The sequence below is a fragment of the Microtus ochrogaster genome, chromosome 6 (assembly GCF_000317375.1).
Source record: "Microtus ochrogaster isolate Prairie Vole_2 chromosome 6, MicOch1.0, whole genome shotgun sequence".
NCBI classification, from domain to species: domain Eukaryota; kingdom Metazoa; phylum Chordata; class Mammalia; order Rodentia; family Cricetidae; genus Microtus; species Microtus ochrogaster.
Genome location: NC_022013.1, coordinates 75,070,395 through 75,093,568, shown reverse-complemented (window position 1 = coordinate 75,093,568; position 23,174 = coordinate 75,070,395). Strand labels below are relative to the sequence as shown.

Below are 23,174 nucleotides of genomic sequence, written 5' to 3'. Positions count from 1 at the left end.
CCAATTCGAATCCCCTTGATCCCCTTATGTTGTCTTATTGCTATTGCTAGAACTTCAAGCACTATATTGAAGAGGTATGGAGAGCCCAGGACCAGATGGTTTCAATGCAGAACATTGAAGCCTTGTCGTGTTCCTGATATTAGTGGGATGGCTTTGAGTTTTTCTCTGTTTAATTTAATGTTAGCTGTTTGCTTGCTTTTATTATATTTATTAAAATATATTATATTTAATAAAATTTATTATATTTAATAAAAGTAAATAGCTTTTATTATATTTATGACCCTTGTATCTCTAATCTCTCCAAGACCTTTATCATAAAGGGATGTTGAATTTTGTCGAATGCTTTTTCAGCATCTAATGAAATGATCATATGTTTTTTTTTCTTTCAGTTTATTTATATGGTGGATTACATTGATAGATTTGCATATGTTGAATCAGCCCTGCATCTCTGGGATGAAGCCTGCTTGATCATAATGGATAATTTTTCTAAGTGTTCTTGGATTCGGTTTGCCAGTATTTTATTGAGAATTTTTGTGTCGATGTTCATGAGTGATATAGGCCTGTAATTCTCTTTCTTGGTTGTGTCTTTGTGTGGTTTTGGTATCAGGGTAACTGTAGCTTCATAAAAGAAATTTGGCAATGACTCTTCTGTTTCTATATTGTGAAATACATTTAAGAGTATAGGTATTAGTTCTTCTTGGAAGTTCTGGTAGAATTCTGCATTGAAACCATCTGGTCCTGGGCTTTTTTTGGAAGGGAGATTTTTGATAACAGTTTCTAATTCTTCACGACTAACAGGTCTATTTAGATCGTTCATCTGTCTTGGTTTAGCTTTGGTATATGGTAATTATCTAAAAAAAATGTCAATTTCTTTTGCATTTTCCAGTTTTGTGGCATTTAGGCTTTTGTAGTAAGATCTAATGATTCTCTGAATTTCCTCTGTGTCTGTGGTTATGTCCCCCTTTTCATTTCTTTTCTTATTTATTTGCATGTTTTCTCTCTGTCGTTTAATTAGTTTGGATAGGGGTTTGTTGATCTTTTGATTTTCTCCAAGAACCAACTTTTTGTTTCATTGATTCTTTGGATTGTTTTCTGTGTTTCTATTTTGTTGATTTCCGCCCTCAGTTTGATTATTTCCAGTCTTCTACTCCTCCTGGGCGCGTCTGCTTCTTTTTTTTCCTAGAGCTCTCAGGTGTGCTGTTAGGTTCCAAATGTATGCTTTCTCCATTTTCTTTAAGCGGGCACTTAGTGCTATGAACTTTCCTCTTAGCACTGCTTTCATAGTGTCCCATAGGTTTGAGTATGTTTTCTCTTTATTTTCATTAAATTCAAGAAAGACTTTAATTTCTTTCTTAATTTCTTCCTTGACCCAGGTGTGGTTCAGTAGTTGACTGTTCAGTTTCCATGAGTTTGTCGGCTTTCTGGGGGTAGCATTGTTGTTGCCTTCTAACTTTAATCCATGGTGATCTGATAAGACACAGGTGGACACTGATTTTTTTTTGTATCTGTGGAGGTTTCCTTTGTTTCCGAGTATGTGGTCAATTTTCGAGAAGGTTCCATGAGCAGCAGAGAAGCAGGTATATTATTTCCTGTTTTAGTGGAGTGTTCTATAGATGTCAGTTAAGTCCATTTGCTTCATTACCTCCAACAATTCTCTTAATTCTCTATTAGGTTTCTTTCTGATTGACCTGTCCATTGGTTAGAGAGGTGTGTTGAAGTCTTCTACTACTAACATTAGTATTTTTGGAAAGGATTTTGTAAGGTCATCTTTTAGGAACCTTGGAGTTACCATTAGCTGCCACTTCACTTAATTTTGGCTCCTACTCACTGAAGGTGTGCTCTTTTCCGATGAAGCTGTATATTCATTTATTTTGGTCTAGTTTGTTCTTTCATGTATATGTGTGTGTGTGTATATATACATATATATGCAAGCCAGGCACGTATTATGTCAGTTGAAGAGTATTGAGGTATGCTTGTTTGTGTTTTCTGTCTGGGCCTGGAATAAGTAAGAGATGGGCAGTCAGTTTCCTTAGAGAAATTATTCAAAAGTCTCTGTTTACTTGTTTCTGACTCACAGTTCCATCCACAGGAAGGCCCACTGCTTCTTCGCCTCTCTTCATGGCAGCTAACACCTTTTGGTGCTTAAAAGAGGCCCAGCAAATTTAAATTTTATGAGTGGTTTCTTTTAAAAAAAGAAAGGAAGAAATTTGTAAAAAAAAAAATTCTTCTAACCATTTCTTGCATTACATTTTTGTATTGCTGTTACCACTAATTACGAATTTGTTTCCCAGTTGTTCAGGGGACTGCCTGCTGCTCCTTGAGGAGTCCCCTGTTTGTCCTGAACCCTTCGTTGTCTTGGGCCTTTGCCACTGTACCATTGACTTTTGGTTTTAAAGGGGAGTTGGGAAGTTTTCAGCATTCGTGTGTGTGTGTATGTGTGTCCGTGTCCAAACTAAGGTTGATGTCAGGCACCTTGATCTCTCTCTCTCTGCCTTTTATTTGGAGGCAGGGTCTCTCAGTTGAGTCTAGATCTTACCATTACGTGGGTTAGTTTAGCTAGCCACTTTGCTCTAAGGTCCTCCTTCTCCGCCTTCCACATTCTGGGGTTACAGGTGGGCTACCACACTCATCCAACTGTCATTTCTGTGATGTGGATGAGTCTGAACTCCTACCGCTTGTGTCCTCATCTTTGGGCTGCAGCTGCCCTACTCCAACCCTTCCTAGCCAATACCTTCTCATAGCAGTTAACTCAGTTACGTATGCTAAGGCTTCTTAGAGGAGGAGCAGATCACAGCTGAGCCTTCCAGTGCCTCATGAGTGCTGTGGGCTCTGGAGCTTCCTCTTTCAGTTCTTTATGGGTCCCTAACTTCACTAGGGTGCGATAGCACTGTCTTGATCTGGATAGTGTCCTTGCTGGCCCTTTAAAACCCCAGTGTCACTTGATTTTACTTCTCACATTGCAGGAATGGAAGTGAGCACTGTTGTAGGCACAGTCAGGAGGAGGGGGAGCTTACAGGGTCTTACAGTACAATGGGGTAAGGTTACAGTATAAATAGAAAGAAGTCCAGTAAGACAGTGGTTTCTGTTGCTTTCTGCTGGTCAGATTTTCCTTGACAATTTGTTTGTATTAGCCCTCAAATCCCTGTTGCTCACACAAATATGTATGGTCTTTATGTCGGTAACAAAATGTTTTTATTTAAAGTTTTATTTATTATTGTTTGATGTGGGTGTGTTTTGTCCACACATGAGTCTGTACCATGTACATACATTCTGCTTTTGGAGGTCAGGAGAAATTGGAGCCCCTGGAAGTGGAGTTTCAGGTGGATGTGAGCTGCCCTTCAGGTGGTAGGAACTGAATCCGTCTCCTCTGAAGAGCAGTGCACACTCCTAGCCTCGAACACCTCTCCAGCCCCAACACAACGCTGTGCTCTGTGATGTTTCTTTCGGGTGCTTAATGGCATTAGAAAAACAATGTGAGAAAAACAAGATTTAAGCTTGACATCTGTCCCCTTGAGGAGCCTGGTGCTTTGTCAGTCGTCTGAGTGGCAGCCCAGGCTGTCGGTGTCAGGGAGCTCACAGCCTTCCTTCGTTTCTTTGTAGGGGAGTGAGCATCAGTGTCCTCAGACATGAAGCCGAGTTTTACGGGATCACTCCGCTAGGTACGTGTTGATCTCCCAGGATTTACCCTGTCTGCAGACTTACCCAAAGGCAGAGTGTCTTCTATCAGGTCCTCCTGAGAGTGCTCAGTGCTTCCTAGTAAAAAGATAACCTCAGCTGTGAGTTCCCTTAAACGTTCCTCCTTTCTCTTCTCACCGCCCTTAACTAGAGAAAGTCTACGTGAGCAGGTCTGTGTGTGCATGTGTGTCCCCTGACGAGCTTGCATTGCCTCTCACAGTGCGAAGGCTGCTGCTGTGTGAGGAGCTGGAGAGGTCGTCCTGTGGCAGTGTCCTGTTCCACGGCTACTTGCCCCCACCAGGTACTGCTGCTTGCATTTGTTCAGACTTGTTGAGCAGGAACAAACAGAGAAATTAGAAAAACCATCTTGGTTATTTGAGTTTGGATAAATCTGAACCTCATCAGACTGTCCTTTTATGATAGTGAAGTCACACAGTATGTAGAACAGGCAGGGGTTGACGCCTTCTTCTGTAGGGCCAAAGAAGCAAACCATGGCAGCCTCACAGCTGCCATGTTACCACTGACCCCTTAGCCTGGGGCCTTAAGCCCTGGAGCTCTGTGGAGTTCGGTTAGTGTCCCCTTGGTTACTTGGTTACTTTGCCTGTGCAGCACTGTGCTTCTGAGGGAGGTGTTGCTTTTGAAAAGATCCTGCTGAAAGCATGAGGAAATGAAGCCTTGAGACAGTGAATTTGGACATAGGATGGCATGTGACTACCATAAGCCCAAAGAACAGCTTAGACTAGACGGATTGATTGCTCATTACCCTGAAGCTGGGTCAAAGGGCACATCATATGATAAGTCTTAATCTCATTGGCTGTGAATAATAAAACTTGCAGGAAATTGGTTGGATTGTTTCTTTTTTTTTTTTTTTGGTTATAGTTAAATTGTTTGCCATACACTGACATGCTTGGAGACTGGTTGGAGGTGTAACGCACACTCTGACGTGCTTGGAGACCTGGTGTAGGTGTAACCTCACACTGACATGCTTGGAGACCTGGTGTAGGTGTAACCCGCACATGACGTGCTTGGAGAACTGGTATAGGTGTAACAAAGTTTAGATGTTCATGTCCTTCTGTTACAATGACATATTTTTAATTTGTAGAAGGGAAACAGATAAATTTGTGTCTTCTCCTTTGTAGGCATTCCCAACCGTAAAATAACTAGCACGGCTAGATCCTCAGTGGATGCTAGGAATGGACTGAATTCTGTGGAAGGCGAAGCCCAGGGAAGCGGGACCCAGCCTGTGCTCTCTGGAAACGGAGATGAGACTGTTAGGCTGGGTAAGCCAGGGGTAGGGTGGGGGGTTGAAACCCAGAGGAGAGCTTGTACTTAGTTCTCAGACAGGCGGCGTGAGTTTAGAATATTACTCTTTTGCTCCACACAAACACAGACCACACACACACTCTTAGGGCACTGTGTGTTATACCCATGGCTACAGTACTGAGTGTTGTGGTACCAAGCCATATCTAGACTCATCATTTATATCTTGGAATATCTCATTTAGCACACATTTTTATTTGAAGTGTAATATCCTCTGACTTTGTTTTTTCTCTTTTTCTTTTGTCTGTAGAGCAGTTGACAAACTGTGTTGAGAGCTAGCTAGTGAGTTCCCATTAGGCTGCTGGGGCTGTGTGGTATCTGTTGGAACTACTTAACTCTGCCTCTGTCTGGTACAGCCAAGTTCTTTTGTAATAATTTATGAGCCTGCTCTGCTCTGACCCCCTTTCACCCAGACAGGCAGAAGCATAAAATGGCCTCAGAGCCAGAACTTTCCAACTCATTTAAGATGTAAATGCTTCTCTCTAAAACCGGCAGGGTTTCCAGTGGACCCACGAAAGGTGCTGATAGTCGCTGGCCACCACAACTGGATCGTAGCTGCGTATGCACACTTCGCTGTGTGCTACAGGTACCTCGACCTTAAGCATTATTTGGTTTTATTTTAGATCATATATTTTATATTTAGGTTGAATATCTGTTTCTTTTAGTTATCAGTTTTTCTCCTGTGTGTTTCCCACTTGGTAAAAATTTGTTTTTACTTGATACCTACTTTATCCATACTTCTGATAGCCTTACTGGATGTTTCTCAGGTGGTAGAAACTGATACAGATGAGCTATGTTGTTTTTTTCTGGCTGACGACATTAGGCAGGATTATTAATGTGAACCCTCCAATCTCTTTTTTATGATGAGTCAGTCTTGTGCTATGCAGTAGAGTGGAGCTCTGTGCTGTATAGCGGTCACACTGTGGGGCGGAGTCAGGCAGGGCTGCTGTGTGTGAACGACACAGCCCAGTGTCTGCACTGTGCGGAGTTCGCAGTTGTTGGATTGGGTTGAAGGGCAATGGGGAAGAGTGCAGGATCCAAAGTTGTAGTAGGAGGAGGAGCGGCGGGCTGCGTCCCACAGCCCAGCTAGCTTAAACCCCAAAATTATCACACAGAAATTGTATTACTTAAATCACTGCCTGACCTATTATCTCTAGCCTCTTATTGGCTAATTTTTACATCTTGATTTAACCCATTTCTAATAAATCTGTGCATCACTGCAACGTTGTGCACTGCAACGTTGTGCACTGCAACGTTGTGGCTTACCAGGAAAGATTCTAACCAGCATCCATCTCAGGCAGGAGAACCATGGCGTCTGCCACATTGCCCTTCTTCCCATCATACAGTTCTGTCTAATCTGCCTACCTAAGTGCTGTCCTATCAAAAGGTCAAGGCAGTTTCTTTATTCAACCAATGAAAGCAACACATAGACAGAAGAACCTCCTACACCACAAAGTGACTTTGTTTGTGTTTAACTGCGGAACGTTTGGCTCTTTCTTCAAAGCCCCATGGGCTGTGAACCACAGGCAGTGTTATTACTCTGATGGAAGAGGCAGAGAGGTGGCCAGAATTTACTCTCTTTAAATTTTGTTGTTGGAATGTCAAAGAAGTTAGAGATTTTTGTCATTTTGGCTAAGGAAAAAAAATAGCTGAAGGTTAAAAGTTTTAAAAAAATATCCTTCAGGAGTTGTTTATAGTCCCATTGTAAATACTGCAGTGTGCCACGCAGATTTGCGTCTGTAAATACTGCAGTGTGCCACACAGGTTTGTGTCTGTAAATACTGCAACGTGCCATGCAGGTTCGCCTCTAAATACTGCAATGTGCCATGCAGATTTGCCTCTGGAAGGAACTGCATGCCACCTGCTTGGGCATGGCTTTGGTTGTAGTTGTGAATAGGTTTCTTTGTTCTGACACTTTACAGGGTTTAATCCCACAGGGGGAAGGAAGGGAGAAGGAAGAGTGGTGCTGCTCACATCTGCCTTTGGTCATAGTCTCTGTGCTTACATGGGCAGTCTCACTGCTCACAGCTGCCTTTGGTCATAGTCTCTGTGCTTACATGGGCAGTCTCACTGGAGCTGGGGACTCAGCAGTGTGGAAGGGAAGGGTGATCATGGTCTTTTCTGCAAGGTGACTTTCTTGACAGTTTTGTGTAAGTTCAAAGCCTCAGGATGGAGAACGGTGTGGTGACCACTGACTCCAGTGTGGTTGGGCTTTAGTTCCATGTCCCATTTCCTCCCTGAGTTTGACAGTCTTTGAGTAAACTGCTGCCCTCTTGCATCTGGACTCTGTTTTAGATTCTTAATCTCTGTAGAATTTCCTTTGTTGTAGGTGGTATAAAACTTAAGAATGTGTTTGCTTTCTTCCAAGTGAGTGAGTAATTATGTTGACATCATTTATTATGTAAGTCAACTTCCTGCTGAATGTGACCCCCCCCGTGTGTGTACATGTATGTGTACGTATGTCTGTATATCTGTGTATTTGGGTATCTTGAACTCCTATATGCTTAGTACTTAAACACACTTGTTTAATTTGAGAAATAATGTGTTTAGTAATCAAACTTAACTAAACCTTGAGGTGAGGTTCACTATGAAAATACAATACTCTCTGCCCTGTCTTCCTAACTCCAGTGTCATCTGTAAAGAGCTGGGTTGTTAGTTCTCATTGTCGCGCTGAACATATTTTCAGTTTCAGGTCACCTCCGTGGAAAATTAGATAGCTGATAGGTTTCTTTGCATGCATTTCAATTTGAAAACACAAGTTCACCTGCCTCATTGAGTTAAAGTCTGTTACAGTGTAGTCATCCTCTCCAGACTGTATTTCATCCTATAAGGTCCTAATTGTTGCAGACACACAAGTAAAAAGTGTGCACTCTGGAAAAGAGTGTGTGTGTCCCTACATCTTTGCTTACAAGATCACACCCTCCTCTCTGTTCACCACATGCCTGTTGGGATCTGTGGGGAGCCGCCCTGTGTCCTCATCGCCACACAGCATGTGGCATTAGTCTTGAAGTGTGGACAATCCCTGCTTTGTGCCCAGTCTGAGAGGGCCTAAAAGTCCACCTTTCATTCCTCAGTAGTTGGCAGTTTTAGTTTATTGTATGAGTATTTTTATTTATCTTAATACATCACCCCCATCTGGTGGCCAAAAAGGGTAATTACAGACCTTAAATTTGGGGGAAAACATATCAATTTATTGCTTTGAAGCTTAAGGCAAGAAACATTAATTCTCAGTTAAGGCTTAATTTGGGAGCTGTAGTTGCATTACTTGAGCATACTTATTTCAATGAATGTGGTGGCCCATGCCTGCGCATGTGCCAGTTAAGCAGCATATGCTCTACCATGACCCCCAGGTTAGCTCTCACTGCCTGCCAGTGTGAAAGAGCACACTGTCCGCGGACCTTTGGTGATGTAATCAGGCTGTAACCTTGGGGGCAGTCACATAGAATACCTGTCTGCAAGACCTAAATTCCCATAGGACAGAGAAATGTATTAAAAGTAGGAGCCAGGCATGGTGGTACCAGTCTACAATACCAGCTCTTGAGAGTCTGAGGCAGGAGGATTGAGTTGGAGACATCATAAGTTCTACTTCAGGCCAGCCTCAGGTACATTGGAAAGACCTTATCTCAGAGAGGGGGGAGGGGGGAGAGAGAGAAAGAGGATAACCAGAGAAGCACCTGTAGTTGCTGGGGAAGCTGAAAGATGTTCTTGTCGGGGAATCAGTGGCCTTGTGAAGTGCCACGTCTAGACGCGTATAAACCATCTCAGAGAAGACTTCTCAGCCCCACTGTGCATTTGCTCTTAAGAATTTAAGGTTGTGATGTGATGTCATCTGGGGTACAGATGGCACGTCACACTAGTGACGACATCATTCACATGATGACTAACAGGAAGGAATACAGATTCCATCTAAAATTCTGTCTGTGGTTGGCTGTCATTGTCCATACAGAACAACAGTGTAGTGGCTTTGGGGGTGTGAGAAATACAACTATCTTCATTTTTTTAATTTTTAGAACATTTTATAAAACTTAAGTTCTTTCTAGTCCTTTTTGTGGCCACATGTTCTATGTTTTGGGTCCATGGGAGTCGCTCTAAGATGAAGACAGACTACCACAGACTAATAAACCAGAATCAAACTTTATTACAGGAAAAAATAAAAAATAAATCTCCATGGGGCACAAAAAGCTTGTCAGCTAGCTGATACCAGAGCCAGAGATGTGACTTGTAAGGCTGTGGCAAAGGCTGATTCTTGACCTCCTCCTTTTATAGCAAGCATTAGGCAGTAACAAGAGAATTTTTACAATCTTGGGGTAAAACTCAGATACAAATTGCCCTTCTTTGCAATTTCCATTGACAGAGTTTTTCAGTTAAATTAGTGTTTGTATTTAGTCCATTGTTTTGCCCTGGAGTTCCCTGATAGTGTTTTCCAAGGCTCTGCACCTCCCCTGACACTGACAGTTTCGCATAGCAGGGAAGGGTGTGGGACAATAGAAAACCAAAAAGTCAAAAGTCACGTACATCCCATCATTTAAAAGTCAGTTCACATCAATTTCTGGTCATGAGTGGCCAGGGGGTTATCTAAAAGCTGATCCTCAGTTTGCAGAGGGCCGCTTCAGCCTCATAAATAGGGTTATGGGCTGTAAAGCAGAGTAACCCACTGTTAATAGTTAATCCTTAGCTGCTGAGAATCAAACTGCTGACAGTTTGCTCTCATTCTCCTGGCTTACAACTTTGTATTTCTTTATTTCTACATTCTTATTTCTGGAATCTACATTTTTATATTCTTATTCTTAGACTCTTCACTATGGATGTCAATGTAAGATCAGGAATAATACTGTAGATTGTACCAGGCTTTCTCTTTGGGCCACCAACCAGTTCCCAAATTGTGACCCAGAGATTTATTATTATTTGTGAATGTTCAGCCTAGCTTGAGCTCATTTCTGGCCAGCTTTTTAAACTTAAATTAACCTGTTTCTCATTATCAACCTTTGCCCTGGGGCTTTTTACCTTTTCTTACCTTCTTGCTATTTGTCTGGCTCACTGATGGCTGCTTGACTTCTTACCCTGGGTGATTCTCTTGTTCTCCTCTTCCTATTAATTCTCTGCCTGGTAACCCCACCTATCCTTCTCCTGCCTAGCTGTTGGCCATTCAGCATTTCATTAGACCAGTCAGGTGCCTTAGCCAGGCAAGGTGAAACAGATGCAACACCTCTTTTCATCATTAAACAAATGCAGCATAAATAAATGTAACACATCTTTGCCCAATAAAAATAATATTCAATAACAGGAGATGATACATCAGTTGCATTCAGTAAATATAGGTAGGTGGAGAGTGTGGTCTGTTTTTGCTATAGTGATGTCTGTTCCTTTTCTCATACACCACTAAGTTTTCTTTTCATGTTTATTCTTAACAGAATCAAAGAGTCTTCTGGGTGGCAGCAAGTGTTTACAAGCCCATATCTGGACTGGACCATTGAACGCGTGGCTTTAAATGCAAAGGTGGTTGGAGGTCCTCATGGAGACAAAGACAAAATGGTGGCCGTCGCCTCAGAGAGCAGCATCATCCTGTGGAGCGTTCAGGATGGAGGAAGTGGAACTGAGATCGGTAGGAACAATTTTACATCGTGCTTGGCTGTTGTCCATGTCAGCTTGATTGCTGTAGTATGGCAGCTAGCTGGACTTGTGACACTTCCCACCAGGGCCCAGTAGTCATAGGCCTGCTCACTGATGCTTCAGGAGGGAGCCCTGGGGTTCAGTTTGCTCTGATAGAGCCTGGGTGCAGCACAGAAAGTCGCTCCTCGGTTTTCCTTCACTCACACTCTGATGGTGGGTAAGTAGTCAGTCAGGTGTTGTACAGGTTGTTATCTATTGGCATCCACCTTCCTAGAAATTAAACTACAGTTCGAAACACTTATGGATATAAGAAAAGCCGGGCGGTGGTGGCGCATGCCTTTAATCCCAGCACTTGGGAGGCAGAGGCAGGTGGATCTCTGTGAGTTCGAGACCAGCCTGGTCTACAAGAGCTAGTTCCAGGACAGGCTCCAAAACCACAGAGAAACCCTGTCTCGAAAAACCAAAAAAAAAAAAAAAGAAAAGCGAGCAGTACTTAACTCATTGCATGGTGATTCAGATTTATCACCATCATTTATGCCCTGGCAATGCTAAGCATGTGTGGGCAGCCCGTTTATGGCGGTTCTCCCCTTGTTCCTGTCCTGGGCAGTCCTAGATGCTTGTGTATTGTCATACCCAAGGTTCCAGAGTCTTCCTTTATGCCGTCTACCTACCCTTTTTAGGCCTTGCTCTTTGCCTTGTCCTATGCACTCCTCCAAGCAGTGCTATCTTCGAGTATCTGCTGTCATTCATTCTCATAATATGGCCACAAAATATCTCAAGCGCCATTGCTGTATCCTGTAATTTACTTCCTTCTGTAGATGGAGATGTTTCTTATACATGTTAACAAAATGGACTTTTGAGAGAAGTGATATTGGTTGCAGTCTGTAGATTTCCATGGTGTCTTTTTAAACTTTTGTTTTGTTGTATGTGTGCATATGTGTGGTTTATGCATGCATACCTATGTACGTGTGTGTGTGTGTGGTTTATGCATGCATGCCTATGTACGTGTGCATGTGTGTGGTTTATGCATGCATGCCTATGTATGTGTGCATGTGTGTGGTTTATGTATGCGTGCCTATGTACGTGTCAGTTTACCTGCTCATGTACCTGTCTGTGGGAGTCACGAGAAGACGTGGGGTGTCCTGCTCTCTCTCTTTCTCTCTCTCCACTTTACTCCCTTGAGGCAGAGTCTTTCCCTATTTGGAGCTTTCTGGATTTTGCCCAGGCTGACCAACAAACCCAGTGATCCCGCTGTCTACTCATACACTACCACTAATGCTAGGTTATAGGCAGGTAGGACATTTTTCTCTCTTCAGGTATGTGCTGGGGAGGTAAACTTAGGCCCTCGTGCTTATGCAGCAAGTGCTGTTTCTAATTCGACCCTTTCCATCCCTGTGTGACATCTTTTGTAGCTCTTAAGTCTGTGTCTGTATTTAGTTTGCTGTGATTCATTTCTTTCATTGGTGTGTGTGAAGACAGGGTGGCTCGAAACAAATGAACAGTTGGAAAGCCATTTTTCTTTCTTGTGAATCCTATCTGATAACTGTGGCTCTTTCTCTTGACTCCTTGCACCAGAGCTGTGAAACTTTTCTAGCTCTGCCGAGTTGAAGTCCACCAGCCGGTTTTGTTCTGTGACCAGTCTTTACTCCAGGCCAGGGTTTGTGATGGTGGTGCTGGTCAACTGGACATGTTGGCTTAGTGAGTAGGCAGCTTCACCAGATGCTGAGTCGCTGACTCCCTGGGTTAGGAAGTGGTCATTCTTGTGTCAGCTGAGAGCTTCGGAATACTAATTTTCACTTGAAACTGTAGTAGTAGTTTTTCGCCAGCCACCACCCCACACAGAGACTTATTAATTATGAAATCTTAGCCTATAGCTCAGGCTTATTCCTAACTAGCATATAATTCTGCATTCTATCATGTGGTGTTATGTCTCTTCCATCTTGAACCTCCTGTTTCCTCTCAGAATCTGTTGGCATCTACCCTAGATTTCTCTTCCTCTTCGTCTCCCTGGAAGTCCCAGCTATACTTCTGCCTAGCCATTGGCTGTTGAGCTTTTTATTACACTGTTCACAGTAACACACCTTCACATGGGGCACAAATTCCACAACATGAAACCTTGAAGGTTTATAGCTGGCAACAAATACTATCTGATGCTTTCCTTGAATTGGGTTTGTTTTGTTTATTTGAGGGGAGCAGTATGCCAGATACCAAATCTCTTTCTCCACCTTCTCCCTCTCTCTCTTCCTGTTTCCTCTCCATGAGTATTTGAAGTCTTCAAGTAAGGCATGCCACTCTGAGATGGTACCTTATCTACTTGGATTCCTGGGATTTCCCACCATTCCACACTCTCATAGCACCCTCTGTCATTCCTGGGGTGTCTTTAGTGAAACCCTTGTGTGACGTCTGTGCCCCGGCCTCGTGCCCTCTGCCCTCACACACACACCTCTGTTTGGTGGTGGGAATCCTGGAAGTAGGAAGACAGAGTTGCCTGTATCTCTCTCCCTCCCTCCCCCTGCCCCAGTGTTCATCTCTGAATGGTGATGGGACTTAGCAGAAACCCCTCTGCAATTTTTGTGTCTGTGCATCTGTGCATGTGCAGGTGTGCATGTGTGTCCCACCGCACAGTATTCATCTCTGAATGGTGATGGGACCGTAGCAGAAACCCCTCTGCAATTTTTGTGTCTGTGCATCTGTGCATGTGCAGGTGTGCATGTGTGTCCCACCGCACAGTATTCATCTCTGAATGGTGATGGGAATTCCTGGAAGCAGGAAGACAGAGTTGCTTATATCTTGAGTTCTCTGCTTAAAAATGTCACCTTGTATTTTATCCAATTTCACTGTTAGTGTTTTAAAATGTGTAATAATTTATCTTATCATGGTTGATAGTATAACCTTTGCCCTTCAGTTTGTTAGAAAACACATTTTAACATTAATTACTGCCATGCTGGCTAGTTTTATGTCAGCTTGACACAAACTAGAGTTATTAGGGAAGAGAGGACTTCACTTGGGAAAATGCCACCACCAGACTGGCCTGGCGCAATCCTGTGGTACATTTTCTTGATTGATGATTGATGCGAAGGGTCCAGGTCACTACAGGTGGTGCCACCTTTAGGCAGGGGCTCTGCATTATTTAAGAAAAACAGGCTGAGCAACCTTACTAAGCTAGTAAGCAGTACTCTTTCATGACCTCTGTATCAGCTCCTGCCTCCAGCTTCTGCCCTGACTTTCTGAATGTTTACTCTAAGTTGTAAGATGAAATAAACCCTTTCCTTCCCAAGTTGCTTGTGGTCATGGTGTTTATTGCAGCAAGAGACCTGAGCCGGCAGTAAATAAGCAGAGTTAGTTATGAACCTCTCCTTTCAAGTCTATTGTGAGTGGAGGTTACTCCTCATCTTGTTTCCAAAGACTAGCATGATGGGGAGCTCAGTAAGAGCTATCGTATAGCCCTGTGACGATGGCATCTGTTGTGTGCTGTTCTTTGGAATTTGACAGCACCATCCAGAGAACACTATTGGAGGGTTCATGATAGGCTCTCCTAAGGCTGAACTCTGCCCTGAGACTCAGCCGAGACTGACTGCTGCTGCAGGCCGTACTGTATGTGTGAGCCTAGACAGAGGCTGCAATAGTTCATGCTGTTGCCTTCCCTGCGGACAGTGGACAAGATCCCGGAGCCTAAGTGGGAGTGACACTTCCTTCCCGAGACCATTCAGGATGTCGTCCTCCATTTCACAAAACCTTCCCCTTCTCTAGAGGAAAGCCAGCTTGCTTTAATTTTTGCCGCAGGACTGAATGCAGTTGGCTTCAGTTGTTTTAAAAGTTGTCCTGCCTCAAAACCATAGTACCACTATGTAAATAATTGTGTAGAGTGTAGATCACTGCCTTCTGCCTGGTGTAATAATTGTGTAGAGTGTAGATCACTGCCTTCTGCCTGGGTGCGTTTTCTTTCTTTGCCTGTTTTTGTCAGAGGGCAGAAGGGGTCGTTTGTGCATCTTATAGATTGCTTTGCTCTGTCTTGGTTGCAAGTATTGCAGTCGTGTGTCTGATATGGAAATATGTATTATACAGACTCTTAAATGTCTAAGAGGAGATGTTCCCAGCAGGACTGCCCCAAAATCTTGTGAATTTTGGCTTTGTCCATTTATGGCATTTTTCTTGCTGCTTTATTTCTGACATCTCAGATGTGTGAATGAGAACAGGTGTGAGCACGTGGCGGTGTGTCTGAGGTCAGGGCACATCTTCTGGGAGTTCTAGTTTGTGTGGCTCTAACGCTGGCTGTCGGCCTGCGCTGCCTGCACTCTTCTGAGCCATCTCACTGGCCCCATTGGCTTCCCTCGGGTTTGCTTTAGAATATGCGATGCGATGCACAGGTCTTACCTGTAGTACAGTCCTGAGCGTGAAGAGGCCCAGTGCTGCTAGAGGCCCCGGAGAAACAGTCATCTTGTCTGGGTTGTGCTTTTTAACGTACACCTTGTTTCCCCCCTGATTTCTTTAAGGCCTCACGAGTCTTTGCTTTGGTAGCTAAATGTTGAAAACTATTCTTCACATTGGCACACAGGCTCTTCTTTGAAATGCTTTAATGATGGTCCACATGAAGCATAGGGTCCATATAACACCATGGCTATAGTGGAAATGGTGACTGAGGCATTTGACTCGAGCTTTTCATAGATGGCATAGGGAGAGCAGGAAGTGTGGTGATGACGGTAGGTTATCAGAGCCAGCCTCCCTGTGCAGACACAGTGCCTGGGTGAGGAGCCTGGAAGTGTGGTGATGACGGTAGGTTATCAGAGCCAGACTACCTGTGCAGACACAGTGCCTGGGTGAGGAGCCTGGAAGTGTGGTGATGACGGTAGGTTATCAGAGCCAGACTTCCTGTGCAGACACAGTGCCTGGGTGAGGAGCCTGGGAGTCTCGCTCTTGCCTTGGTGTGGTGTCCTTAGAGCACACTGCCCTTCTCGTACAGTTTAAACTTACCCACTCTCCAGCTCAGTGACACTGTGAAAGACCTTCTCCCCAGCCCTCTGCCTGTCTGTTATCCCGCTCCACGTTGCTGCCCTGCGCAGCCTTCTGTTATATCAGAGTTGAATGCACTGTCCTCTGCTAAACTGTTCTTCTGTTAACATCAGTCTCCTTGTTTGTTTCTTCTAGAAATCCTCTGCTTTATACAGTTCCTTTTCAGTTGGTTTGATTGAAATGCAAAATCTCGAAAAACCAAAAAAAAAAAAAAGAAAGAAAGAAAGAAATGCAAATACTGGAAAATGGTGGGTTAAAATAAGCTTGGAATTAAAGGCTCAAATGCTTGTTTTGAGCCCATCGTGACTTCTTGGCCTTCTGTTTGCTTCTTTCTGCATTTTTAAAGCCCTTCAGGATAGTTGAGTTGTCCAGTCTGTCTTTAGTCAGTGTCTCCAAGATCCTCCCTTAGCAGGGTCAGGGTCCCCAAGATCTGCCCATGAGCTGTGTCTTTAGTCAGTGTCCCCAGTATCTAATCCGTGAGCAGGCTGCCTTTGAATTTCCAGCAGATTTTACCAGGTCTTACTTAATCCCAGAGTCCTTCTATTCCTGCCTGGCAGGTTACTGTGATATTGAACTAGGACCCAGCCTGAGAACACAGCTATGGGAGATTGCTGGGCAATTGCAAGAATTTAAGAACTTAGAGGTTCCGCCTTATTTCTGGTCCCTACTGAGCATGGGACACAGTCTGTAGGCTTAAATCAGTAACCCTGGAGATGCTTTTAATCTAGATTATAACTGGCTATAAAAATGATGTCTGATTAATGTCTCTTTTTGCTTTTGCCATTTAAGGTGTATTCAATCTTGGTGTTCCTGTAGATGCGCTCTTCTTTATTGGGAACCAGTTGGTGGCCACAAGTCACACAGGCAAAGTGGGAGTATGGAATGCTGTCACTCAGCATTGGCAGGTTAGTCTCAATTAATGCTCATGATAGAAGTGAACACAGTTTTGTGCTGACTGCCCCTATTTATAGACTTCTCGCCATGAGTGCATCCCATGGGAGATTTGCTTCTCTATAGAAATTTTACTGTTTTAAAGGGGTTTGTTTTATTTATATAATGCTCCCCAGCTCCTTGAGAGTTTTAAGAGTCCTGCTGTGTGCATGGGAATCAAGGCAAACTTCATGTATCGAGGGAGAGCACAGCTGGGACTGGACGTAGACAGGTGTCCAGAGACGTATGTCACTGCTGAACACCTCCAGGGCCTAGAGAATGAGACGAGACTGAAAAAAAAGGGGGGGGGGATGAAGGACCCCGGGTGTAATAATGTGAGGTCAAGAAAGATTTTCAGGTTTGGTCTGTTTGTTTGATCTTTTGGTCTCTTTTTAAGCTAACTACACGGAAGGTACTAGACTTTTGTTTTCTCTAGGGTAGGTGAAGCTTGTGCATGTCGTAGGTGGAGAAAGAGTTGCATAGAGAACCCTGGAGATGGGAGGATGGAGGTGTGGCTTTTCCCCAGAAGTGAGGAGGGTGTGGGATGCAGAGCACAGCTAGAGAGGCTAACCAGACCCCTGCTCTCTGGGACGGATGGTGGGGAAAGAGAGTATGTGGGCGTGTGTATCAAGGATCAAAGGAGTTGTGAATCATGCAGTTGTCATGGGCTCAGTCTATTAGCACTGAGAACTGGGACGGGAACAAGGGAAAGAAAGTAGGGTGTTAGCTTGCACTATGTGGAGGGTGTTTCGTTATGGACGCAGTGTAGCAAGGTCTGAGAAAGTATAACAATGGCAAGGTTGGTGACACCAAGATAACAAAGAAGTTCTGGGGTGGCAGGGAGAACTGCAGGGTGTCGGGACTATAGGGGACGTAAGCGGAAAGAATTGGGAAGAAAGTGGTGGTGGTGAGGGGTTGGACCCATTCTCATGCTGCAGCCTGTTTCCTTTCCTCTTGAGCTGACTTGAAACTGCTCAGCCAGCTTTCCACATCCCTGGGTTTCACATCTGTAGATTCAGCCAGCTGTACGGAGAGCATTCCAGAACAGAACTGACATCCTTCTTATTGTTGTTCCTAAACAACACAGATCCCAGCCGATGGAATAGCATTCACATGAGGAGATGCACGGAGTCTAGAGATGATGGAGTGAGTGAGGGTGACCTGCAGATACTAGGTCTTGTTACATTTGTACATCGAGGTTTTGGCATGTCGTGGGTCTTGGAATGAATCCAGCGTATATTCTGATGGATGCGAACCCTAGGGGCGTCTGTGTAGGCATCAGAAACAGAAAGTAGGATGCAAGTGAACTGAGCCAGATGACAAGATCTCAGCAGAGGGGAAGGGAGGGGAGGGTGGGACATGAGGTTCTGGAGGAATGGCCTGAGATCTCAGGACTGAGGGACTGGTAACTCTGTGGTTGCGTCTCGGGAAAATTGTTTGAATTTCAGTGAAGATACAGAAATCAGGTTTGCGTAGAAGGGGTTGTAACAACAGGGGTTGTCAGTGTGAGTGGAACAGGCTGAGGAACGTGGAGAGGCCTGGGCCTAGGTGGAGCTTGCAGGTGGAGAGTTGTCAGGACGCTGCTGCCGCCCTGTGAAGAAGACTGAGTTATGGGACTTCCACTCTGTCAGCTGTGTTAACAATGCAGCTACATTGTCCACACACGGAACCGCTGTCCTGTGACCCTGGGAGGAGGAGCTCCTTAAATGTCTTCTTGGCCTTTCACTGCTGTTAGAACCGAACTTGTATGTTTTCATAGCTCTGAGATTCAGGCTTGAGTTGGTGACATCCTGCCAGCCTTGACTTTGGGTGTTTTGTCTGTGCATCTCTTGGTTCTTCGTGCCTGGTGCAGGCATGACTGAAAACCACATCTGACATGAGGATTTGTTCACATTTCAGAAAGACTCTGGGAAAGTTGTGCATCTGTACAGCAAATGAGCTTTCAAATCCAGCTGGTTCCCTTAGTGCGTCTTGGAGGTGGCCTGCCGTGTGGCCTCGGTCTCCCGTCTGCAGATCTCAGTAGACAGCTCTGACTGGGGGCTGACTGCTGCAGCACCAGTGGACGAGGTTCCTAGGTGGTCGTTAGCAACAATCAAATAGCAGAAGAAGCGCACAGGGTGACCCTTGAGTTTTTTTTTACTGTAAATGTGCATTCAGGATGGATTTGAAATATTAGATGACTTACTCAGCTTCACATCTGCATTTAACCTTAAAAAACATTGTAAAATTCATAGTTTTCTATCAGCATCTCAGCTCTTCCTTGATACAATGCTGATGAAATGTTATAGAAACCAGTCTAGTCGAGATATCAAACCAGGCTTTATTCTCACTCCCTTTTAATTTAATCTCTCCTTTCTCATATAGCTTACACACACACACACACACACACACACACACACACACACACACACACACACACCATGATGTCACAAAGGGTTAGAAATTAAGCATTGGCTCAGTCTAAGTTCCATAGCAGAAAATAGCACTGTGTAGGCGTCATTCCCCAAGTTCTTTGTGTTTAAATTTAGACTTACACTAAAAAGGTCAATTTTAAACAAAGATTGATTACCCATTTTATTCTCATATCAGAACATGGAGAATCTTGTGAATGTCTGTCCTGGAAAGTAACAGTGGGGTGTATATAGTTTGCCTCTTAAGAGATGGGAGAATGTTTTACATATTCATTGGGAGGGGTGGAGGCTCACGGCCAAAATGGCTTCAGTGATGACTCAGTAGTGGAGGCTGAGCTTGGCAAGGAGACCCTGACCAAGGGTCCAGAGTAAACTCCTATGGCCATCTTCCTGCAAACCAACTGACAGCATTTTCCTGAGATGAGCCTTGGAAGCTCCAGGCTGCTACCAATCTTAGCAGAAAGCAGCTCCAAAGGGCACAGAGTCTGGGCTATAGAGACCTGGTGTAGGTGTGGGGTGTGATGCTGGAGCTAGAGATGGAGCTGGACCAGAGCATGGGTGCATGCAGGCAAAGCCGCCTTCCTCTCAGACTGCTTCACTTCCAGCTGGAAGTGTGGGCAGTGACTGGCCGCATGAGATGCAGTCCTGTTCTCTGAGAAGCCTGGCCCTGGGTTGTCTGCAGAGACTTCCTAATGCAGCCCGTGACTGGAACTGAAAAGTTGTGCACAGAGCAGAGGTCCTGTGTGTGAACAGCTTAGAGGAATTGTTACTTCCCGGTGTCTGCTCCTTAGCTAGAGCTGACATAGGCTCTGCCTTGCTCCTCTTTTTCTGGAAGATGCTATTCTTAGTGTGGATTTCTAGAGGTCGTCTGCTCTCTGGTTCCTCTCCTGACCTCTGTTGAGGTTCTCCCCCGCTTTTCTCCCCTGTGATTACACTACACACGTAGTTAGACGGGCTGTAGCACATGCAGTGCAGGCATGAAGCAGAGCACGTAGATCTTACCTTGCTGGAAAGCAGGCATGAGAAGAGCTTGCTCCTTACTGAGGAGGTCATTGCTGGGGGCACGTGCCTTGGCTTTCTGAGCTCACAGCTTCACAACATGGTGCCATTACTGTTTGTACACACGCTCTGGCCTGGGGGTAGACATTTAATCCTGTCTCCTGCTGCCGCCACTTTGTTTCCTTTCCTTGGGTTTATTTTTTTGTGATAACTTTAGTCCTTTGGATTTACTGTTACTTCTTTGCAAACAGACTGATTGCTTTGAAGAGGTGCTATTTAATTCTAGTACCTCATAGAAGAGTCTTCAGTGAGGACAGAAAAAGCAGGCCACTGTGCACTTGAAGAGATTGTAACAGGCTGTCTGGCAGCTGCACTCTGCCTGAAAGGCACTTGTGCTGGTCATTCGCTCTGATTATGCACTGTGTGGCTTTATTTTATGTGAGTGAGTTGGGAGCAGAGGGTGAGGTTTGCCTTGGCTTCCAGTTTCAGGGTTGTGTTGTAGTATCTGACTTCGGAGATTATGGGCTGCTCCGGGCTGCAGCTCAAACACGTTTCCTCAAAGCTGAATGGTGCTTTTCCATTCACTGGAGCTTAAGACAGTTCGTTATCTAAGCCTTCCTAAGTACCCAAAACACCAGAGTGTTTTGAAGAAGTTGGAACAGAAACAGAAAAGGTGCTTCCTAACGTGTAACAATCTCACCGTGTCAGGTGCAGGATGTTGTTCCAATAACCAGTTACGACACTGCGGGCTCCTTCCTTCTCCTTGGATGCAATAATGGATCAATATATTACATAGGTGAGCATTGAGCATGCTTTATACATGAAGTCACGGAGACTTCACCCTCTGTGTTCTGACTACATGTGTTCTTGTCTTCAGACATGCAGAAGTTCCCATTACGGATGAAGGATAATGACCTCCTTGTCACTGAACTCTATCACGACCCCTCCAATGATGCCATCACTGCGCTGAGTGTTTACCTCACCCCCAAAACGAGTCAGTACATGGCCAGCTTGGGGGGTCTTGAGATGCCTTTTGATAAAGGAATGCTGAGAAACACTAACATGTTAACATGTGCCTGGGAACAGACCGTGTTCTTGAGTGTGGTGCTTGTGCACAGTGTACTTTTACTGACTGCATTAGATGAGACAGTCATCAGCACTGAAGACTAGAGTGCACACTGAAATGCCTAGAGGGGTAGTCTAATTTAAATCGCATTGTTTTTGACTGGGGACCACAAAACCATGGGCTGTTACTCATGCTAGCCCTCCCTCCCTCCCTTCTTCCTTCCTTTCTGTTTTCAGTTCTGTGCACTGTCCTTGGCTGCTTTCAGTGATAGAGCTGAGAGGTTGTGACAGACACATTGTGGAAAACCAAGTTTGAAATATTTAATTACTCCATGTCCGTTTAGAGAAAGTTTGCTGGGCTCTGCTCTAGAATGAGTATAATGAAGTATGGATTCCCACCCCAACCTACTTTACAGTAAGAGGTAAAACTTGGAAAGTTTTAGAAATCAAAGTCCTTCCTCGTGTTGGCAAGGCTTAGGAAGCATGAGAATGATATCTCTGGTGGCTGGAGTGCCCCGTTCTGTGCTCTCCCTGTGACGGTGAACGGGAAGTAAAGCTCATGGCTCTCTAACCGAGAAGCTGGTTAGGATGCAGATGTGTGCTGCAGTGTGCACACCTTAAAAGAAAAGAAAAGCTACCAGGGCAGGAATGGGGACTCAGCCTCGGCACTCGCTGCTCTTCTAGAGGAGTCAGTAATTCTGGTTCCAGGAGATCCAGCACCCTCTTGTGGCTCCAGGAGGACCAGGCATGTAGCTGGTGCACAGATATGCAGCAGGCGAAGCAGCTATACACATAAAAATAAGCCTTTTAAAATAGGAGAAAGAGGCATGCAGAGCTGCAGCTGGGCCAGCCGGGTTGGAGGAGGCTTCATGGTCGGCAGTGTGGTTGAGCATTGCAGGTTGTGTGCCCGTCTCACTTGGTGCTATCTGCAAGCCTTCGTGTAGGTGACACTTGGTTGCTCAGGGATGGCTTTGTACTGCAGCAGAAGAGCCAAAGCCACTCCAAGCTATAAGCCGAGGAAGTGCTGCCGTGGGTGCTGTTTTCCTGGTGGGCCTGGTGTAGCAGGGCTTTTGTTTCCCAAATCTGTACTGAGTTAGAACCCTATCTCAGGCATTCTGAAGGGTGGTTGAGTTTCTGTCAGTAAGGAGCAGAGGGAGGTAGACATGAGTATGTGGAATTAGCGTGTGATTGCCACAATTACACAATTATGTTATTAGCAAATTAGCAAAGCCTAAGACAGCGCAGTTTTATTGTAGAGTGTGGGTCAGGGAAGACTTGAAGGGATGCAGACTACAATGGCTAAGCGGTCTAGCAATGTGTTCCGACTCCTACTCTGCGGCAGTCACCACAGGGAGGCTTCACAGCACCCCTTTCTTTTGGTCATTACATAACATACTGCTTTTGACCTGTGGCTCCTAGGTGTCAGCGGAAACTGGATTGAGATCGCCTACGGTACGAGCTCTGGAGCCGTGCGAGTGATTGTGCAGCACCCGGAGACAGTCGGCTCAGGGCCCCAGCTCTTCCAGACCTTCACAGTCCACCGCAGCCCTGTTACAAAGATCATGCTGTCTGAGAAGCACCTGGTGTCAGGTACAGTAGGACTCGTGGCAGGCCTCCTGCTACTGTTCTCCTCTCCGGAGACGGGAGAGGAGTGGCTCATTCTCGGGCTGTTACTGGAGGGTGTGGCTTTGACTTGGCCTGGGTGTACTCTACGTGAAACTTACGAAATAACATATCTCTCCTAGTCTCTGATATTTCCTCATGGCAAATTTCATTTCAAGCATATCAGATCACTGCTGAGATTTCCGTTTCAAAATTTTCTAAGCTTGAACTTTAATTTTGTTTTATCATCAGTTTAAAACTAAAGCTGTAGACTTAGATGTATATTTTGATAGTTGATTACCTTGCAAAATGTTAAAAATTTGTAACAATATATAAAATTATTTGAAAAAAATAACATTTTTGGATTTATAGTTTCCTATAATCAACACTTTAAATATTTAGATAATGAAGTAATAAATATTATATGCTAAGTTTATAGCATAATGAGGGCCCCTTAATTTTTTTTTTCTTTTGTTTTTCAAGACAGTGTTTGGCTGTAGCTATTGAGCCTAGCTCTTGTAGACCAGGCTGGCCTCGAACTCACAAAGATCC

At 44.6% G+C, this 23,174-nt stretch overlaps 1 protein-coding gene across 2 annotated transcripts in view; it reads left to right on the top strand.

Annotated features, from left to right (window-relative positions):
• The window catches only part of Kctd3 (potassium channel tetramerization domain containing 3), a 44,414-nt gene that overhangs the window by 9,178 nt on the left and 12,062 nt on the right, over positions 1–23,174 (top strand). Inside the window, exons 5-13 of one of the 2 annotated variants that reach the window (XM_005348854.2) lie at positions 3,601–3,659; positions 3,896–3,976; positions 4,815–4,955; positions 5,491–5,581; positions 10,407–10,597; positions 16,405–16,520; positions 20,664–20,751; positions 20,833–20,949; positions 22,440–22,610. In XM_005348854.2, coding sequence (XP_005348911.1) covers positions 3,601–3,659; positions 3,896–3,976; positions 4,815–4,955; positions 5,491–5,581; positions 10,407–10,597; positions 16,405–16,520; positions 20,664–20,751; positions 20,833–20,949; positions 22,440–22,610 — 1,055 coding nt within the window. The remainder of the gene's footprint in view (positions 1–3,600; positions 3,660–3,895; positions 3,977–4,814; positions 4,956–5,490; positions 5,582–10,406; positions 10,598–16,404; positions 16,521–20,663; positions 20,752–20,832; positions 20,950–22,439; positions 22,611–23,174) is intronic. The other variant, XM_026779753.1, reaches the window with a different exon arrangement.